At 40.2% G+C, this 17,012-nt stretch overlaps 1 protein-coding gene and 2 non-coding genes across 3 annotated transcripts; all 3 read right to left on the bottom strand.

The window, feature by feature from the left end:
- Positions 1-933: 933 nt before the first annotated feature.
- trnai-aau (transfer RNA isoleucine (anticodon AAU)) lies at positions 934-1,007 on the bottom strand. The gene has a single exon. It is a non-coding gene; the product is annotated as a tRNA-Ile (tRNA).
- A 314-nt stretch (positions 1,008-1,321) lies between these two features.
- On the bottom strand, positions 1,322-1,395 carry trnai-aau (transfer RNA isoleucine (anticodon AAU)). Its single transcript has one exon. It is a non-coding gene; the product is annotated as a tRNA-Ile (tRNA).
- Positions 1,396-10,679: 9,284 nt separating this feature from the next.
- On the bottom strand, positions 10,680-17,012 carry LOC144065897 (uncharacterized). Its single transcript, XM_077589124.1, has 2 exons — positions 16,607-17,012; positions 10,680-12,834 (listed from the first exon to the last, which is right to left on the bottom strand). The coding sequence occupies exons 1-2, from the start codon at positions 16,740-16,742 to the stop codon at positions 11,132-11,134; spliced, it is 1,839 nt and encodes a 612-aa protein (XP_077445250.1). The 5' UTR covers positions 16,743-17,012; the 3' UTR covers positions 10,680-11,131.

Genomic DNA, 17,012 nt, shown 5'->3' with positions numbered 1-17,012 from the left:
TTGATGGCTGCTAACGTCCCTGCCGGCATACACCACCCCGTACGTGCCTTTCCCGAGGACCACTTTGTCGCTGTTTTCGTTGGTCTCATACACGTACTGGGAAGGGAAATGCGATAAATTATTCTGGACGGCAATTTAAGATTGAATTGTATCTTTATGGTTATAGAACTATACTTCCATTTGTAAAAGTTAGATTCAAATGTGAAAAAAAATTGTTGTCATCAGGTTATGCACTTTTTGTTTAGCGTCTTGGGCAAGTAATTACTCTCTCAAGAAGGGTTCTATGTCACTTGTGGTTAGCTTAGCTTTTAGCGTAAAGTTAAAAAGATATCCATGAAAGAGTGAAAATGTGACCACAATGCTCAACTATAAATACTTTGTGATGTGTTATTATATTCTAATATTGATAGACATACGCCAACTGTGTCTAATCTCGTATTCGCGCATGCTAGAAATTAGCATGACAAGCTAAGGTTCAGAACATTAACCCACTAGCATTAGCAAGGTAGCTCAGTCAACTTACCAGACAGATAGACAACTCTGTTACAGCATTTTGTTGATTCTATTTTAAGAGTTTTTACATCTTTATTTGGAGATTTTTGCACTTGTGACGACTATTAAGAGTAATCATATTATCATTTTCTACAGGCTTCCTCATTGGAGGCTAAGCAAAGTTGAGAAACACTGTTCTGCCCGCTTGAGTATGAAGACAAATTTAATTTCACAACAATTTGGGAAGGACAGAAATGTGGTGGGAACAAACCTCAAGTATTCCCTCACTGAGATGATTCACACCCTGGGTGGCGTCTTCTGCCTTGTGGAGCTGAGAATTTGTCAGATCACAGAAACTGAGGAAACATCAAGACAAGACATTATGTTATGTTTGGGCAAAAGAAGTTGTATTAGGCAATTTCAACTATCACAGAGAGGTCATGGCCCATGTGGGGGTTGAGCCCACGACCTTGGCATTATTAGCACCACACTCTGACCAACTGAGCTAACTGGCCACGTGTCTGAGATTCCAGATTTTGCCTTATGACGCAAATGCAACACGTCAGCTAGCTAAACAGTTATGTTACGGCAAAAGCAGCAATAGTAGGCAATTTCAAATAGTGCAGAGAGGTCGTGGCCCGTACAGGGGTCGAACCCGTGACATTGGCGTTATTAGTACCATGCTCTGACCAACTGAACTAACTGACCATGTGCCGTAAAATCCAGATTTTTGCGTGATGACACAAATGCAACACGTCAGCTAGCTAAACAATTATGTTACGGCAAACGAAGTTGTAGTCGGCAATTTCAAAAGACTACGGAGAGGTGATGGCCCGTACGGGGGTCGAACCCACGACATTGGCGTGATTAGCACCACGCTCTGACCAACCGAGCTAACCAGCCATGAAAAAGCCATTTTTTGGCATGATGACGCAAATGCAACACTTCAGCTAGCTAAACACTTATGTTACGGCAAAAGAAGTTGGAATAGGCAATTTTAAATGACTACGGAGAGGTCATGGCCCATATGGAGGTCAAATCCACGACCTTGGCATTATTAGCACCTCGCTCTGACCAACTGAGCTAACCAGCTATGTGCAAATTGGCCATGATTTTTGTGTGATGCCCGCAAGTGCAAATATCAGATAGCTAAACTGTTATGTTACGGCAAAATAAATCATTTTAGGCAATTTTAACTTACTCTAGAGCAAGGGTGTCAAACCTGGGTTGGTTCGCGGGCCACATTAACATCAACGCCATTTCATGTGGGTCGGACCATTTTAGATCTAATATCTAGATTTTTTTTAATTTTTCTAAATTGGAATAAAGAACTGGCTCAAAAGCCCTAAATATTTAGTTTTTATAGATCTAAAGCAATGTTTATTTGAGCTTTTTTTTCTTAGTATTGGAAAATTTCTTTTAATCATGTTTTTTATTTAAAGTGGAAACAAAGTATTTTTTTAATTGGAAAATGGAAAATATTTGTATATTTAAACTAAAAACACAAAAGAACAAAATTGGATGAAAAAATTGCATTGCTTGATTTTAAAAAGGGGAAAATCAGGAAATGTAATGTACATCTATAATCATTTGAATGTGATCCTAAAACAGAAAGTCGGCACTCATGATTTACTTTCCCGGGCCGCACAAAATGATGCAGCGGGCAAGATTTGGCCCCCGGGCCACCACTTTGATGCCCATGCGCTAAAAAGGTCGTGCCTGCTTGGGGATCGAACCCATGACTTAGACATTTTCAGCACCACGCTCTGACTAACTGAGCTAAACAGCAATGTGCTGGATTTGGCTCAGGTGCGACTGGCGGGCGAGTCGGCACGGAGATGAGGGGAGCTCGGACGGGCGAGGCCTAGCGGGGAGCTCGGATGGGTGAGGTCGAGCGGGGAGCGGCGAGTTGGAATTGAAAGTGCTTCTAATAGGGTACCGAAACGTTTAGGTCTCCCGGGCTGCACTGGCATCTGCCCCCACATCGGAGCCAAATCACCACCAGGTTTTGATCGGTTGACAGCTCCGTCCCTCTCTTTACCCGAGTATCCAAGACATGCGGCTGTCCTGATGCCAAGTGCACATATGGACACCCTTATGCTTGAACATGGTGTTCATTATTGCCAATCCACTACGAGCGCAGAAATCCAACAATAGAACACCACTCGGATTTCGATCAGGGGGGCCGTTCTTCCCAATCACTCCCTCGAGGTCTCACATCAGCATTGAAGTCCCCCAGCAGAACAAGGGAGTCCCCATAAGGAGCACTCTCCAGCCCCCCCTCCAAGGACTCCAAAAGGGGTAGGTACTCTGAACTGCTGTTTGGTGCATGCACACAAATCAGGTGCCGTCCCCCCACCCGAAGATGGAGGGATGCTGGAAGTGTCTAACCCCCCTTGAGAGGGCTGGTACCGGAACCCAAGCTGTGTAGTGCTGAGCCAAACTATGTCGAGCCGGAATTTCTCAACATCACGCTCAGGCTCTTTCCCAACCAGGGAGGTGACATTCCACGCCCCAAGAGATAGTTTCTGCAGCCGGGGATCGCCTTCTTTGGCCCCTCTCACAGGTGGTGAGCCCATGTGAGGGGGAACCCACGTCGCCTCTCCGGGCTGTGCCCAGCCGGCCGGGCCCCATGGGTCTAGGCCCGGCTACCAGGCGCTCGCCATCGCTCCCCTCCTCCGGGCCTGGCTCCAGAGTGGGGCCCCGGTGACCCGCGTCCGGGTGAGGGAAGATGTCGTCCAATAATGTTGCTCATCATAAGAGGTCTTCTGAGCCATTCTTTGTCTGATCCCTCGCATCAGACCAGTTTGCCATGGATAACCCTACCAGGGGTACAAGGCTCTGGACAACATAGCTCCAAGGGTCACTGGGACTGACAAACCCCACCACTGGGACACACAAACCCCACCACCACGATAAGGTAATGATTCGTCGGTGGGGTATTATTATCTTAAGTGCAAGTTTAAATTCAACATGGTATCTTGATTTGTAAATCCCGGGGCCGAATGTCTCGTACCGCGTTTTTTATGGTAATGGGAATTTTTAAATGCGTAATGGATGACTCTGTGAATAGCAGGATTAACCAAGGCTATGCCAGTCCCCGGCCGAGACCGAGGTTCTTGCGCTGGTGGTCCTCAGGAGCTCTGTCAGCAGGTGGGAATACCCACGTGCTCTCAGTATATCTGCTTCGATTTGATTGATTAGTTTTGTGAGTAACCTTGTGAAGTGTGAAGTAATATGTCAGAAGAAGCAGAGTGGTGCAGCGGAAGCGTGGTTGACCCATAATCCAGGGCTCAATGGATTGAAACCATTCTCTGCTACTAACATCAGCTCTTTTTTGTAGAAGCAAACTACCCCACTTCCAAGTGTTACCATTGCTGTGAAAATTTGTTCTTGAAAATTATTAATTCGGTAAAACTTCTCCTTTCTCATTTTCTTCTGAGGGATTCCTACTGATCAAAAATCAGATCGGAAATCGGGCCTGATCGCATCATTTTCACAAGATCGGAATTTGATAAAAAACACATTGTTTTTTTTAAATGCCTTGATATTCTCATGAAGGCGGAAGTGATACCGCAAAACATGTCAGGTAAGGCCTAAAATTCATTGTGAAAAAGGAACAGAAAATAGTCAAATAGGAAAATTCATTTTTATTTCATTACATTTAGTCCATTTTTCTTTTTGTCATCTATTTCAAATATTAACAACAACAAGTGTTTAATTGCATTCTAGTTTCATACACTTTGAGAGCATGTTCTCAACAAAAAGAAAATGCAGTACCAGTTAAAAAAACAACTGAACAAGACAGGTAAAAAAAGTGAAAACAATCGAAAATTACATCTAAATATGAGAAAAGAAATTCCTGTCCTTAGGAATAAAACATTGGCAACAAACTGAGCAAAAAAGTTGCTCTCTTACTGAATGTTTGAAAAGGTCTTTGCGCATGTGTGGGTTTGTTGTGTGATGCTTTAAGTTTTCCTTCCAAATGAATGTTTGACTACAGACTGGCCAAGAAGAGGGGTTTCAAATTCTATACGAGAGGAAACTTAGAAGTGTACTTGTCATTAAGGTGACTTGATGACTGGGCTGTCTCGCACTGTCTTTGCCGCATATCTGGATAAAACATGATTGTGCTGAATGGAGGTAGGTGTGTACGCGAGCACGGGTCCTCCTGTCTAGAATTTGGGGGACGCAGTCCACGCGAGACTTCCAAATATGTCGATAACTGCTGTTTGCTCGATTTTTGAATGTATTTTCTTTCTGAGGAAAAAATAAATAAAAACGAAAAACAAACAAGAAAAAAATAATTCAAAAACATAACGCCAAAAATACATTTTGAAAAACAAAGAAAAACACCCTCAGAAAATAAATTAATTTGAAAAACAAAGAAAAAAATACTTCAAAAAAACAACACCACACCAAAGATGAATTAATTTGAAAAACGGCCAGGACTTTATTTTATTTTCAAGGTGAGTGCGATCAGCTTCCGTAAACCTGAACCCCATTAGAAAGAAATTAATTCAACATCACCTTTTATTTTGTCTCATGAAGGTCCCCTAACATAATGAAACAAAACATAAACAGCCCACTGAAACGAACATGGATGTAATCTTAAACTTCCTTTAGTACACAACAGACAAACTGTTTTTGTTGCTTGGTTTTGTTATACTTTTTCCCGCCTGGTTTCCTGTCTGAGTGATTGCCCATTGTGTTCAGCTGTCGTGTCTCCGCCCCTGGTGTATCCTTCCTCCCTCTTGTGTTTCCCAGGTGTTCCTAATTGTCTCGTCAACACGTGTCAGTCTATTATAACCCCACTGACTGCTTTGTCATTGTTGGATCGTCTGCTGATTACCATGCCATGTTTCCACATTTTCCTCGATCCAACGTGGCGCTCCTCGTTCCTTGCTTTCCCGTGTCTCCCCTAGTCAGGTTTTGTTTTGTTCTTTGACGCCAAGTCTTTTGTTAGTCTATTGCCTCCGGTTTAAGTTATTAAAGATTCGTTTGAGTACTACTTCCTTCTCCTTGCCTGCTTCACTGCAATTGGGTCCAAAAGATGTAACACAAACGGAGCATTTAACAATACCTATATACAGTAAATTCTCGTTATTCTGTGAGAACAGTGTCTCGCAGCCATTGTAAGAGTCTGTTGGCTTATTTAAAAATCCGCTGCAATGCTCTGAAGAAGGGTAAGGGCAGCTCAAAAAAGCCCTGGATATAACTCTTGGCATTCCCAAGAATACCAATGATACCATGAATCTCTCCATGCTGGAAGGTAACTGAACATGATGACAAGATGGCAAAACATTTGCTCACAAATCAAGTCCAGTTTGCTTACATGTCACCTTCATCTCTCCCCCTTCAGGTTTTGATGAATGCATTGAGTCACAAGGAGAGCTGCTCCTGCAGGATTCCTTCAAGGTCTGGGATTCAAGAATAGCCTTGAGCATGGGAAAAAATAGACAAATCTTCCTCTTGAAGTCCTTGGTGGTGTGCAAGGTGGTGAAGGATGCCTAGAGAACGAGTACATTTACAAGAAAAAAAACTCAATGTGTCATCCTTAACCCACTTTGTACCGATGCAATGTTCTCCATCAAAATGTTCATCATGCCATTTCTTCTATAGATGGCAGACATCAAGCTGACTGAGCACCTTAAAAGAGACCCCGCACGTTTACTTTTTTAGTGGCCCACCGTTCCTGGAGGTCGAGCAACATTGTTCTGAAGGTTAGTTTCATTGTCAAGAATAAAAGTACAGCAAGAATTATGGTCAACATTTTCATCAAAAAAGCACTGATTAAAAAGTGCTCGTTTTTCTAATTGTCTTAACATTTTAAACGTTGTCCTTGTCAATAGGCTTCCACGATTGAGACCAAGTTGGAATGAATTGGCCATATGCCAAAGCTAATCCAGGAGCACACCACTGACCTGAGGGGTGCAGTCAAGGAGACAAATACCAAGACTGCCAAGTTCCACAAGACGCCAAGGTAGGAACCAGGTTAACTTCATACAATTCAAGAGGCATCTTGGTTCAGTAAAAGTGACAAAAGGTATTGCTTTTTTTAATGAATAATAATCCAAAAATGTGATTGGCATCCTCAGCCACTGTTGTTTTCACTTGACTAAGTACCTTTTTAAAAATGTATTTTTCAATGTCATTGTAGTATTTACTGAAATGAACAGTTGAATGATAAAAATTGCTTTCGACATGCACGGGATTGGAAGTCATGTGAAAAGTGCAAAAGCAATGTTACACAAGCCCATGTCTGTAGGAGTAACGGAACAAATTGTGTCCGGCAGGTCAGCGAGAAACATTGAGGCCATGTCACTGTCCATTGTTTCACAACCATGGTGTCTTCCAACAGTCGATGCTCCAAAATGAAGCATGGTTTGACTTTTTCAGATTGGACACAATAAACATCAAGAATAAAACAAAGATTGAGTTATGGTGGGTTTCCAATCCTCAGCCAACATGTATTCTCATACAAAGGGCCCAAGGTTTTTTTAGCTGAGTGAGGAGATATCATCATGGAAACATGTGGATGAGATGGTGACATGGGGAGATCCGGCGGGTTATCCTTCATGTACCATTTTAATTGTTCATCAGACAAATGTGTATTGAAAGCCACTCCGGGTTACCAATAAACAAATCGCCACAATGTATTTGCCAAGTATGTCCTTCAATTGTTTGTAACGAATCAATATAGACCTCATTACCTTGCCTATCATAGTAGAGCGTGCAATGCAAGCAGTTAGAAACCAAATCATATGTACGTAGGTGCCGTACCCAGGGCAGTCACAAAGGCCAGTAGTGTTCGGCTTGTTTCCAGCCGTCGGAGTCGGTGTCAATGCGAGCCCAGTAGATGTCAGCTGATAGATCTGTAATACAACTTCAGGAATAGGCACAGAAAAAGTGAGATCAATTTAAAGGAAATAGGTTTATTACCAGACTGCAAGATGGAGAGAGAGCTCTAACAGTGGTGAACCGCTCAGCGTGGTGTCCTTTGCAACTCTCTCTCCGAATGAACAGTGGGTAAGTCTTTATATAGGAAAACAGGGAAATATTTCTAAGACAGTGATGTAGGACAAAGTTTATGTAAACAAAACTTTAGGCTGATATGGTTAGACATTTGCAGGGCTAAGTTGTATGCAAACACGATATCTTTATAGCTCACACAAACTGCCGCAGCCTATCTTACATCGCGCGATTCAAACAAACAATTATTAAGCTAGTTGGCCACATCGCACAATACAAGCAAACAATTGCAAAGCCAGCTAGTTAGCCTATCTAACATTCCACGATCTAACAAACAATTGCAAAGCCAGCTAGTTAGCCTATCTTACATTCCACGATCTTAACAAACAATTGTAAAGCCAGTTTGGCCAGTCTATCTTACATTTTACGATCTTAACAAACAATTGTAAAGCGAGTTTGGCCACATGGCGCGACATGAACAAACAATTATTAAGCCAACTGGCCAGTCTATCCCACACAGCAAAGATTGGGGCAGTTGCTTGGTGGTCCCTTGCAGGAGAGTCTTGGAGTTGTTGTCCATCTGGACAGGACACATCTTTATAAGGTCCTGGCCCATCAAGTTGACAGGGCACTTTGGAGCATAGATGAAGGAATGAGTGATAGTCAGTGAGTAGCACTTAGTGGCTACTGGGGAAGTTAAAGGCAGGATGATCTCTTCACCCTTGGATCCTAGTAGTGGTATGATAAGTTCACCAATAGGCATTCTCAAATGCCCGCACAAATAAAGAGATGGGGCAATCCTCTGTGAAATTCTTGCAAGAGAGAATCGAATCGACTCGTCTCTGTCCAGGTTCATTCTCACGTTACACGCATCTTTTCCCTGTTTTAGCTTCAAGGACCATAGTTACAATGGAGGTCTCAGCTCTCAAGGGAGGGTTGGGAAAATAGGAGTGAGAAGTCAATAGTAAAGGACCCTAGTTACAATACAAGTTTTAGCTCTCAAAACAAATGAAGGTCATGTAGAGACGAAGGTTCTTCTCCACATCCCAGCAGTCCAAAAGGATTCGACCTTCCTGTTGTTTGGTCTAACTAAGGAGCAAAGCATTTACTTCATTGCAAGCAGATGTAGACTATAATAACTTTTCTTGTGTTAATGAGCTAAGTAAAGCAAAGCGTACTTCATTGCGAGCAAATATATAATAATGTAAGACTAATAACCCTAACAGTATATTTTTCAATAGAATTGAATCACAATCTCCCCCTGTTGGCAAGGATTAATATATTAAGCCTGTACCCTTTACAGCAATTAAGCCACATAAAATGCATGCTAATCAAAAACTCCAAATTCATTCAATAATGTGTATTGCGCAGTTGTTTGAAATGAGCAATACCCCAATCTAGTAGTTTTTTGCAAACATTTAACATTACATTCCCTTTGTAGTTTGTCTATCATCTCCTATAAAACTTTCTTACTCGATGTTTTTCCAATAGTTGCACATAAAATAAAAATCTAGTTACATATCTCCCAATTATCCCCTTCAACATCAAAAAGATAAAATCAATTTACCGTTAATTTCAGATAATGAAGTTAGCGTATTTTCACACCTGTAGAAAGAAAACAATCTTTTATATATTAATTTGTCAAATTGTTCAAATTAATGTATTCATTAAATCTGAGCAAATAACGATTCTCTTTTTTGTCACCTTTGAATTTGGAAGGCTGATTTTTTTTCAACAAAAAGACCCAAAAAGTATTTTCCCCCAAAAGAGTTTTATTGGAACTACCAAAAAAATGACACGTTAAATCAGTTTAAAATCGTGATTCATCTTATAATATGACAAAAGTATAAGGACATTGTACAACTTATTTATTTATTTTGAGCAAATTCATTATCTTTCACACCATATTTCTAATCATGTTTCTTAGATCCTAGATTCAATATATCAATCATTTTCATTCAAATGTATCATGTTTGAATACCACTCAATATTCTTATTGGATTTGCTAGCAAATTCAATAGACAAAAACTGCAATTTTTCAAATTTCTTAGGCATGTCTTTAACTGTGACGACATTTTCCATATTATTTAGATAGTAAATTAAATAAAATCTTCAACGACACTTAATTTTCTTATACAGTAATACCTTGACATACAAGTGTTCCAACATACGAGACAAATTTGAGATGAGCGCATACCAGATGGTTCCAATTGTGAGTCGGTAGTAAATTAAAACAAATTTTGGTGTTTTTTTTTTAGGATGGAAACGGATTAATTTGTATTTTGTTCATTTCTATGGGAAGAATTGACTTGAGATACGAGTAAATTGATATACTAGCTCGACCCCGCAGTAAGCTCGTATCTTAAGGTATTACTGTATTTGAATCGTGTGGATCGATATTACACATTAAAAAGTGTAAACAAGATTTTCAGAATGCAAAATACAATTATACTTCACTAACAATGATCTTTCATACAGAAATTGAAAAATCAAGCAAAGCTGTGATTGGCCACAGCTTATCACAACACATTTGCATCTTTTAAGTCTATCCTTACAACTAAATCTCTGGCAAGAAGCTGAGCAGAAAAAGGGTTTCTGACCGACGTGGGTACCGTATTTTCACGACTATTCGGCGCATCGTATTTTTAGCCGCAGTGTCAGTAACGGGTGCTATTTCTGTATTTTAAACACACAAAGCATGCACCGTTTTTTAGACGCATATATATTATATATGGATGAACATCGAAACGCAATAGCGCCGGCTACCGGAAGTAGCCTATTTCCGGGTTCCGGTGTGCAGTGACTGCTGGGAAATATAGTTCTTGCACGCTACACCCACACGCTAAAAACACGTTTTTAAAAAGGTAACGGAAGCAAAACTGAGTTTGGTTGTACTTTATTTAGACATTTTACAACTTACTTATGTCATCATCACCCACAAATCCATCAAAGTCCTCATTTTCTGTGTCCGAATTCAACAATTGCCCAAATGAGTCTTCCAAAACACCGGGTCGAGCGGTTGTAGTTCTTAAGCCTCCGGGAATGAGGGCAAGCTTTGAGTTATTATATAATATATTATATATATATATATATATATATATATATATATATATATATATATATATATATATATATATATATATATATATATATATATAAATATATATATATATATATATATATATATATATATATATATATATATATATAGTTCGCAGTCTACCTTTGAATGCTCCGTTGAAGCCAACATCTAGCGGTAGGATTTCTTTTGTAAATATAGCCGAAATGACGGCGAGCACCAAATTAGTGTGCTCGCCGTCATACTGAGTGTATTGAAGAACTCTATATCCCAGCAGTCACTGCGCAGTACTTTTTCTACGGGAAATAGTAGAGTCTGGGGCTGCTTGGCGTAGTTGTATATATATAATTCACAGTCTAGCTTTGAATGCTCTGTTGACGCCAACATTTAGCGGCAGGATTTCTTTTGTAAATACAGCCGAAATGACGGTGAGCACCAAATTAGTGTGCTCGCCGTCATACTAAGTGTATTGAAGAACTGGGTGTATTAAGAACTCTATATCCCAGCAGTCACTACGCAGAACTTTATCTACGGGAAATAGTAGAGCCTGGGGCTGCTTGGCGTAGTTGTCCTATCGACTGATTTATTTTATTTTGTCGTGATAACAATTTTAGTATTTGTCCATATATTTATAGTATATAGTTTTTCAATTGTGTAGCTTTTTAATTGAGCAGGAAAACATTGTTCTTCAGTGTGGGTTAATAAGTGTTCTTTTAAGCTTCTCCTATGGGAAAATGTTCGCCCACAAACTGAGCAGGAAAATGTTTTTTTGCCAGTGTGGGTTATCACGTGTCTTTTTAAATGTTGCTTTAGAGAATAGGCTTGACCACAAACTGAGCAGGAAAATGGTTTTTCGCCAGTGTGGGTTCTTGTGTGGTCTTCTAAGTGGTGCTTTTGAGAAAAGGCTTTACCGCAAACTGAACACGAAAATGGTTTTTCACCAGTGTGGGTTCTTGCATGACTAATTAAGATTCCCTTTCGTGTGAATGTTTGACCACAAACTGAACACGAAAATGGTTTTTCACCAGTGTGGGTTCTTGTGTGGTCTTCTAAGTGGTGCTTTTGAGAAAAGGTTTTACCGCAAACTGAACACGAAAATGGTTTTTCACCAGTGTGGGTTCTTGTATGTATTTTTAAATTTCCCTTCTCTGTAAATGTTTTACCACAAACTGAACATGAAAATGGCTTTTCACCCGTGTGTGTTCTTGCATGACTAATTAAGCTTCCCTTCCGTGTGAATCTTTGACAACAAACTGAACACGAAAATGTTTTTTCACCAGTGTGTGTTCTTGCATGACTAATTAAGTCTGCCTTCCGTGTGAATCTTTGACCACAAAATGAACACGAAAATGGCTTTTCACCTGTGTGTGTTCTTGCATGACTATTTAAGTCTTTCTTCTGTGTGAATCTTTGACCACAAACTGAACACGAAAATGGTTTTTCACCAGTGTGGGTTCTTGAGTGTATTTGTAAAACTTGCTTATGAGAAAAGGCTTTACCGCAAACCGAACACGAAAATGGTTTTTCACCAGTGTGGGTGCTTGTGTGTATTTTTACATTTCCCTTCTCTGTAAATGTTTTACCACAAACTGAACACGAAAATGGTTTTTCGCCTGTGTGTGTTCTTGCATGACTAATTAAGTGTCCCTTCTGTGTAAATGTTTTACCACAAACTGTACATGATAGGGGTTTTTCCCCAGTGTGGCTCCTCATATGCGTTTTCAAAGAAGACTTTTTCCCAAAAGTTTTCCCACACTGAAAGCATTTGCAGAGTTTGTCGCCACTGGGATTTTTCTTAACATCTTCAACATCATCATCGTCAAAAAGCAAAGTGTTGTCATCTGATAAAGGAGCAATTAAATTTTCTGCTCGCCATCCATCTGTTGAGCTGCCGCTCAGAAGCTCCGCCCCTCTGTTGGCCACGCCCAGATCATCTTCACTCTTGAAAGGCTCACCAGTTGACCATTTGACACATTCCTCATTTTCGATTGGAGGTTGCTCTTCTCTTTTGCACTGTTGAGGGAACTCTGGCTCCTCCTTTTTAATTCGGGGCCATGTTGTGGTGTTTGCAGGCTCCGCCCCTCCGCTGGCCACGCCCCGAACATTTTCCCTCTTCACGAACTCACCAAGTGACCAGGTGGAATCATCTTCCTCCTTTTTGATTGGAAGTTGCTCATCTCCCATTTGATGTTGAGGGAACTCTGGCTCCTCCTCTTTGATTTGGGGGAGCTCAACTTGCCCTTCAAGGTCAACAGACTTATGCCCATAAGCACCAAGATCATTTCTGAAACCTGCAAAGACACGAAGATAAATGATTAACCATTTTCCAATTATAAAATGACTGAATTTCTTGTTCACAGAAATGAAACCAAATGGAAGAGGGCACCATACATCCATTTCGTCACAATGCAGTACAGACGCTCCCCTACTTACGAACGAGTTAGGTTCCGAGCGATTGTTCATAAGTTGAATTTGTTTGTAAGTTGATTCAGTGCTATATTTTGTATTATAATTTATGTTTAAGGCCTATATAAGTATATTGAAGGTTTATTGTTAGGTTCATCCAATTGTACGTTTATCCTTAGGTATTTCCAATTCAGCTTTCAATAAAAAAGGCATCTGTAGTCACATCACCATTTAATTCTTGCAAGAAGAGAATACATCCTCCCGCTCGTCCGGTCAAGATTATTCTAACGAGTGGCATTATGTCCTGCCCATTTAAGGCCTCAAATCAAAACAATTACAAGGTTATCGATTCGATCCAATTGCGTAAGCAAGAAACAAAACAATTCCATAATCAAGCAAACCTAGCGTCACAAATTAAAACAATATGCCTGATAGCCATCCGCTGAACCAACAACAATTTAAGCGTCCTTCACAGATCTTCATTGCGAACTTGCATCTGGGGAAAGGGTTGAGGCGTATCTTCCAGTAATCAGTCCTCGGAGCAAGTACTCAGTGTATTGTTTTATGTCCTTGCGAACTTGTATCTCTCGCTGGACCCAGCTGTCCTGGAGAGCGACCTTGGAGTAAGCGTTTGTCTTCGTTGAAAGCACATATTAATTCTAACTCTAACATAAAAGCTATCAACATATATATATATATTGTTTAATATAGTTACACATTTAGGATGAGCATTACTATTCCTAATAAGCAGATATATTGATTAATATAGTAAGCATGTATATTATAAGGCTTTATATTCATTGCAAACACATTTATAATAATGATTATTCCAATATTCCCCCCTATATTATAAATTTGCACATGATCCCCCTAATAAAACTTAAAACACATTTATAATAATGATTACTCCAACATTTATATAAGTGCATTTGTATGTTTAAGGCTTGTATAAATAACACATATTGGTTTGTACTAAAAAACATTTTATAAAATGGAGAGAATATGTACAGTACTGTATAGAGAGAGATTTATGTATTAGAAACTGGCCGAAAGAAGCGATCTAACGACGATTGCAATTTTCTTCTTTTTTTCATCATAAATGATGCGGTAGCACTGTATGGCATCATTCAATTGATTTGCAAACTTTGTGCAACGTTCAATATTTGGGTCCTGCTGCTCGATCTTTCTGTTTATAAATGGTTCTGACGGTCGAACGATTCAAGTTGTATGCCCGTGCAACGCTCACCACTCTCACGCGCATCAAGCTTCGTTATTATTGCCACTTGTTTCAAATGAAATGGCTTGCCACTTCCTTGCACCTCCCTCACTAGAAGCCTTTCACTTTTCACTAACCATATTGAATAATGGCTGCACGAGATATTTCATGATAAAAATGAAAAAGGTTCTTTGCGCACTGGAGATACGTCACGCACTTACGCACTGCAACGAACTGGGCAGAGGAAGGTGGATGCTGGGTGAACTGAGCACTCACAGCGCCAGGCGTCGGTATTAGTGGCGGAAAGAAGCACTAATCGGAAAAAGGCGCGCAATACAAAATCGAACTTACGAACATTTTTCGACATAAACGCAATTTTCAGACATGTTCGTATGTACCGTTGTTCGTAAGTCGAATGTTCGTAAGAGGGGAGCGTCTGTACTTACTACTGTAGTATTCTCGTAAACAGCAACATGAGTTGAAAACTGTTTATAGGTGCATTTTTCAAAGTATGGCACTATTGGTCAGAAAAGTTTCTTCACTGGTGATGTAACTCCTTAAAATTTGTCAAATTTTTTTGGAGCCTTTTCATTGTAAACATTCTCTTATGTTTTAGATTTTAATTTAGTTTAAATGCTTTCGCCAAAGGGCAGTGGCGGGCCGTTAGGGCCTTCAAGGCCTTCTCTGCTGGCCTAAGAAATATCTGAATCATATTGTATTTTGTCCATCAATACTTATTATTCGAAATGGTCTGTTAGCTTCCTTTCATTGCTTTCCCCCCTGGTTGCACTGCTTCCAGATGTGTGTTTTCATATTGAAGCATTTAACCAATCACATTTCAGCCATTATTTGTTGCCAGATCAGATCTGCCTCAAAGCCTTCACAATCAGTTATGCGGGCTCTGCTGCATTAAACTAGACTGTTGCTTTTAACCAATCAGATTTCGAGTTGCAACCCCACAATGCTTTTTCATACGCATTAGCATTTTGCTGGCTGGGATACGTCATTGCTTTCACCAACTATGATTGGCTAGTAGGCGGGCCAAAGCCATAGTGAGGCAGCCAGAGATCGCAAACTCCACCCACAATGGCCGACTCACAGCAAAAACAGGCAAAAACGAATGGATTCTGTTGCAGATTTGCTCACCAAGCTATTTTCCAGACGGACTTTTCCATAAAAAAATGGACATCATTAAGAAAGGGCGGTCAACTCCGAAGCTAGCAAGCCTGTTACAGCCGGGAAAATGGTGTGTGCGTTCCACTTTCAGTGCGCTAACTTAGCTGCACAAGCAAATATATTGTTGTGTTGATTTAAAGCCATTTTCAAAACGGACTATGCCGGAAATATGACAGGACAGGCTCGACTTTCATCATTACCTTCGATGGCGATAGGAAAGAAGGAAGAAAGAAAGGAGGATGGATATTGTGTAAAAAAGATTTTGGGTGAGTATAATATGGCTATATTCCTAAATAATATTTCAATTGTGGGCCCGGTTCTGATATCTGAAAAGCTCCAGTGTATGTATTTAAGCTCCAGTGTTTGTATTTAATCACCAAATGCTGCTAGGATGGGGATTTTATCCCATTTTAGTGCAATTTTTGCCGTTTCGCCATTGACATCCATCGCTGTCTTTTCCCAAGGAAATCACCCCCCTGGCCTGGTTGTAACGTCTCAAAAGCTCCAGTATTTGTATTCAATCAATAAATGCTGCTAGGAAGTGGATTTTACCTCATTTTAGTGCATTTTTTGTCATTTCACGTATGGACGTATCGACATTCATCGCTGTCTTTTTACCGGGGAAATGATACTCCGGGCCCGGATCTAATGTCTAAAAAGCTCCAGTATTTGTATTTAATCAATAAATGCTGTGCGGTTGGATTTTACCCCATTTTCGGGCAATGTTTGCCCGTACGCCATTGACGTTCATCGCTGTCTTTTCCCGGGAAAATCACCCCCCTGGGCTGGTTTTAATGTCTGAAAAGCTCCAGTATTTGTATTTAATCATGAAATGCTGCTAGGAAGTGGATTTTATCCCATTTTTGTGCATTAATTTATTGATTATTTTTTATGTGTCGCAGTTGTAGCTGCAGTAGAGGTTTTATAGCCATAAAATAGTTTTTGAGGGTTGGATTGATACGTTGAAGGCGCTACCAGAAAATGCACCGCCCGCCACTGCAGAACAGTAATCTAAAGGAAGGAAGATGTTACAGATTATAGTAATGAATATTCAGCAGTTAGCGACATCTAGTGGTTCATCATTGTAGCACATTCTCAGTTCTACCCATAATGCTATGCGCTGTCGTGCTTCGATTCATTCAGTAAAGTCACGATCAGAAACAACAATGCCACCCCGTTAAATATTTCATTATGAAATATTAATTGTGTAACGTAAAGTATATATCGGTCTATCATGCATTTATGATCGTCAAAAGTGAACGTACCTTCGAGTTTGTGAAGAACAACTTTAGCTTGTATCATTTTGCAAACAATAGAATGTTGATGACATGAGAGATCCTCTTTCACGCCATAAAGTTCCTTCTGAAACTTTGCCGCAACCGGCGTCGTTCTCCCAGACATTTTTCACACTTTTTTTCTGTTCGCTTGACGACGTACTGATGCAGACGACGTGTTCCTTTGTTAGCTGCCAGCTAGGCTAGGCTAAAGTACGACTCCCAAAACGGATTGAAGACAAACGGACTGACGTTCGAGTCCACAAACTATTTAATGTTGAGCATGTTGTCGAGGTTTCGTTTCATTTAAGTTAAATTAAATTGAGGAGAAACAAGAGGCGCACAAACAAAAAGTTAAAACCCTAGCCATGCAGAAATGAACGCCCGAATCCCTTCT

This window comes from Stigmatopora argus, chromosome 20, assembly GCF_051989625.1.
Source record: "Stigmatopora argus isolate UIUO_Sarg chromosome 20, RoL_Sarg_1.0, whole genome shotgun sequence".
Taxonomy (NCBI): Eukaryota; Metazoa; Chordata; class Actinopteri; order Syngnathiformes; family Syngnathidae; genus Stigmatopora; species Stigmatopora argus.
Note: the sequence above shows the minus strand (reverse complement) of the source record. Positions and strands in the feature narration are given on the sequence as shown.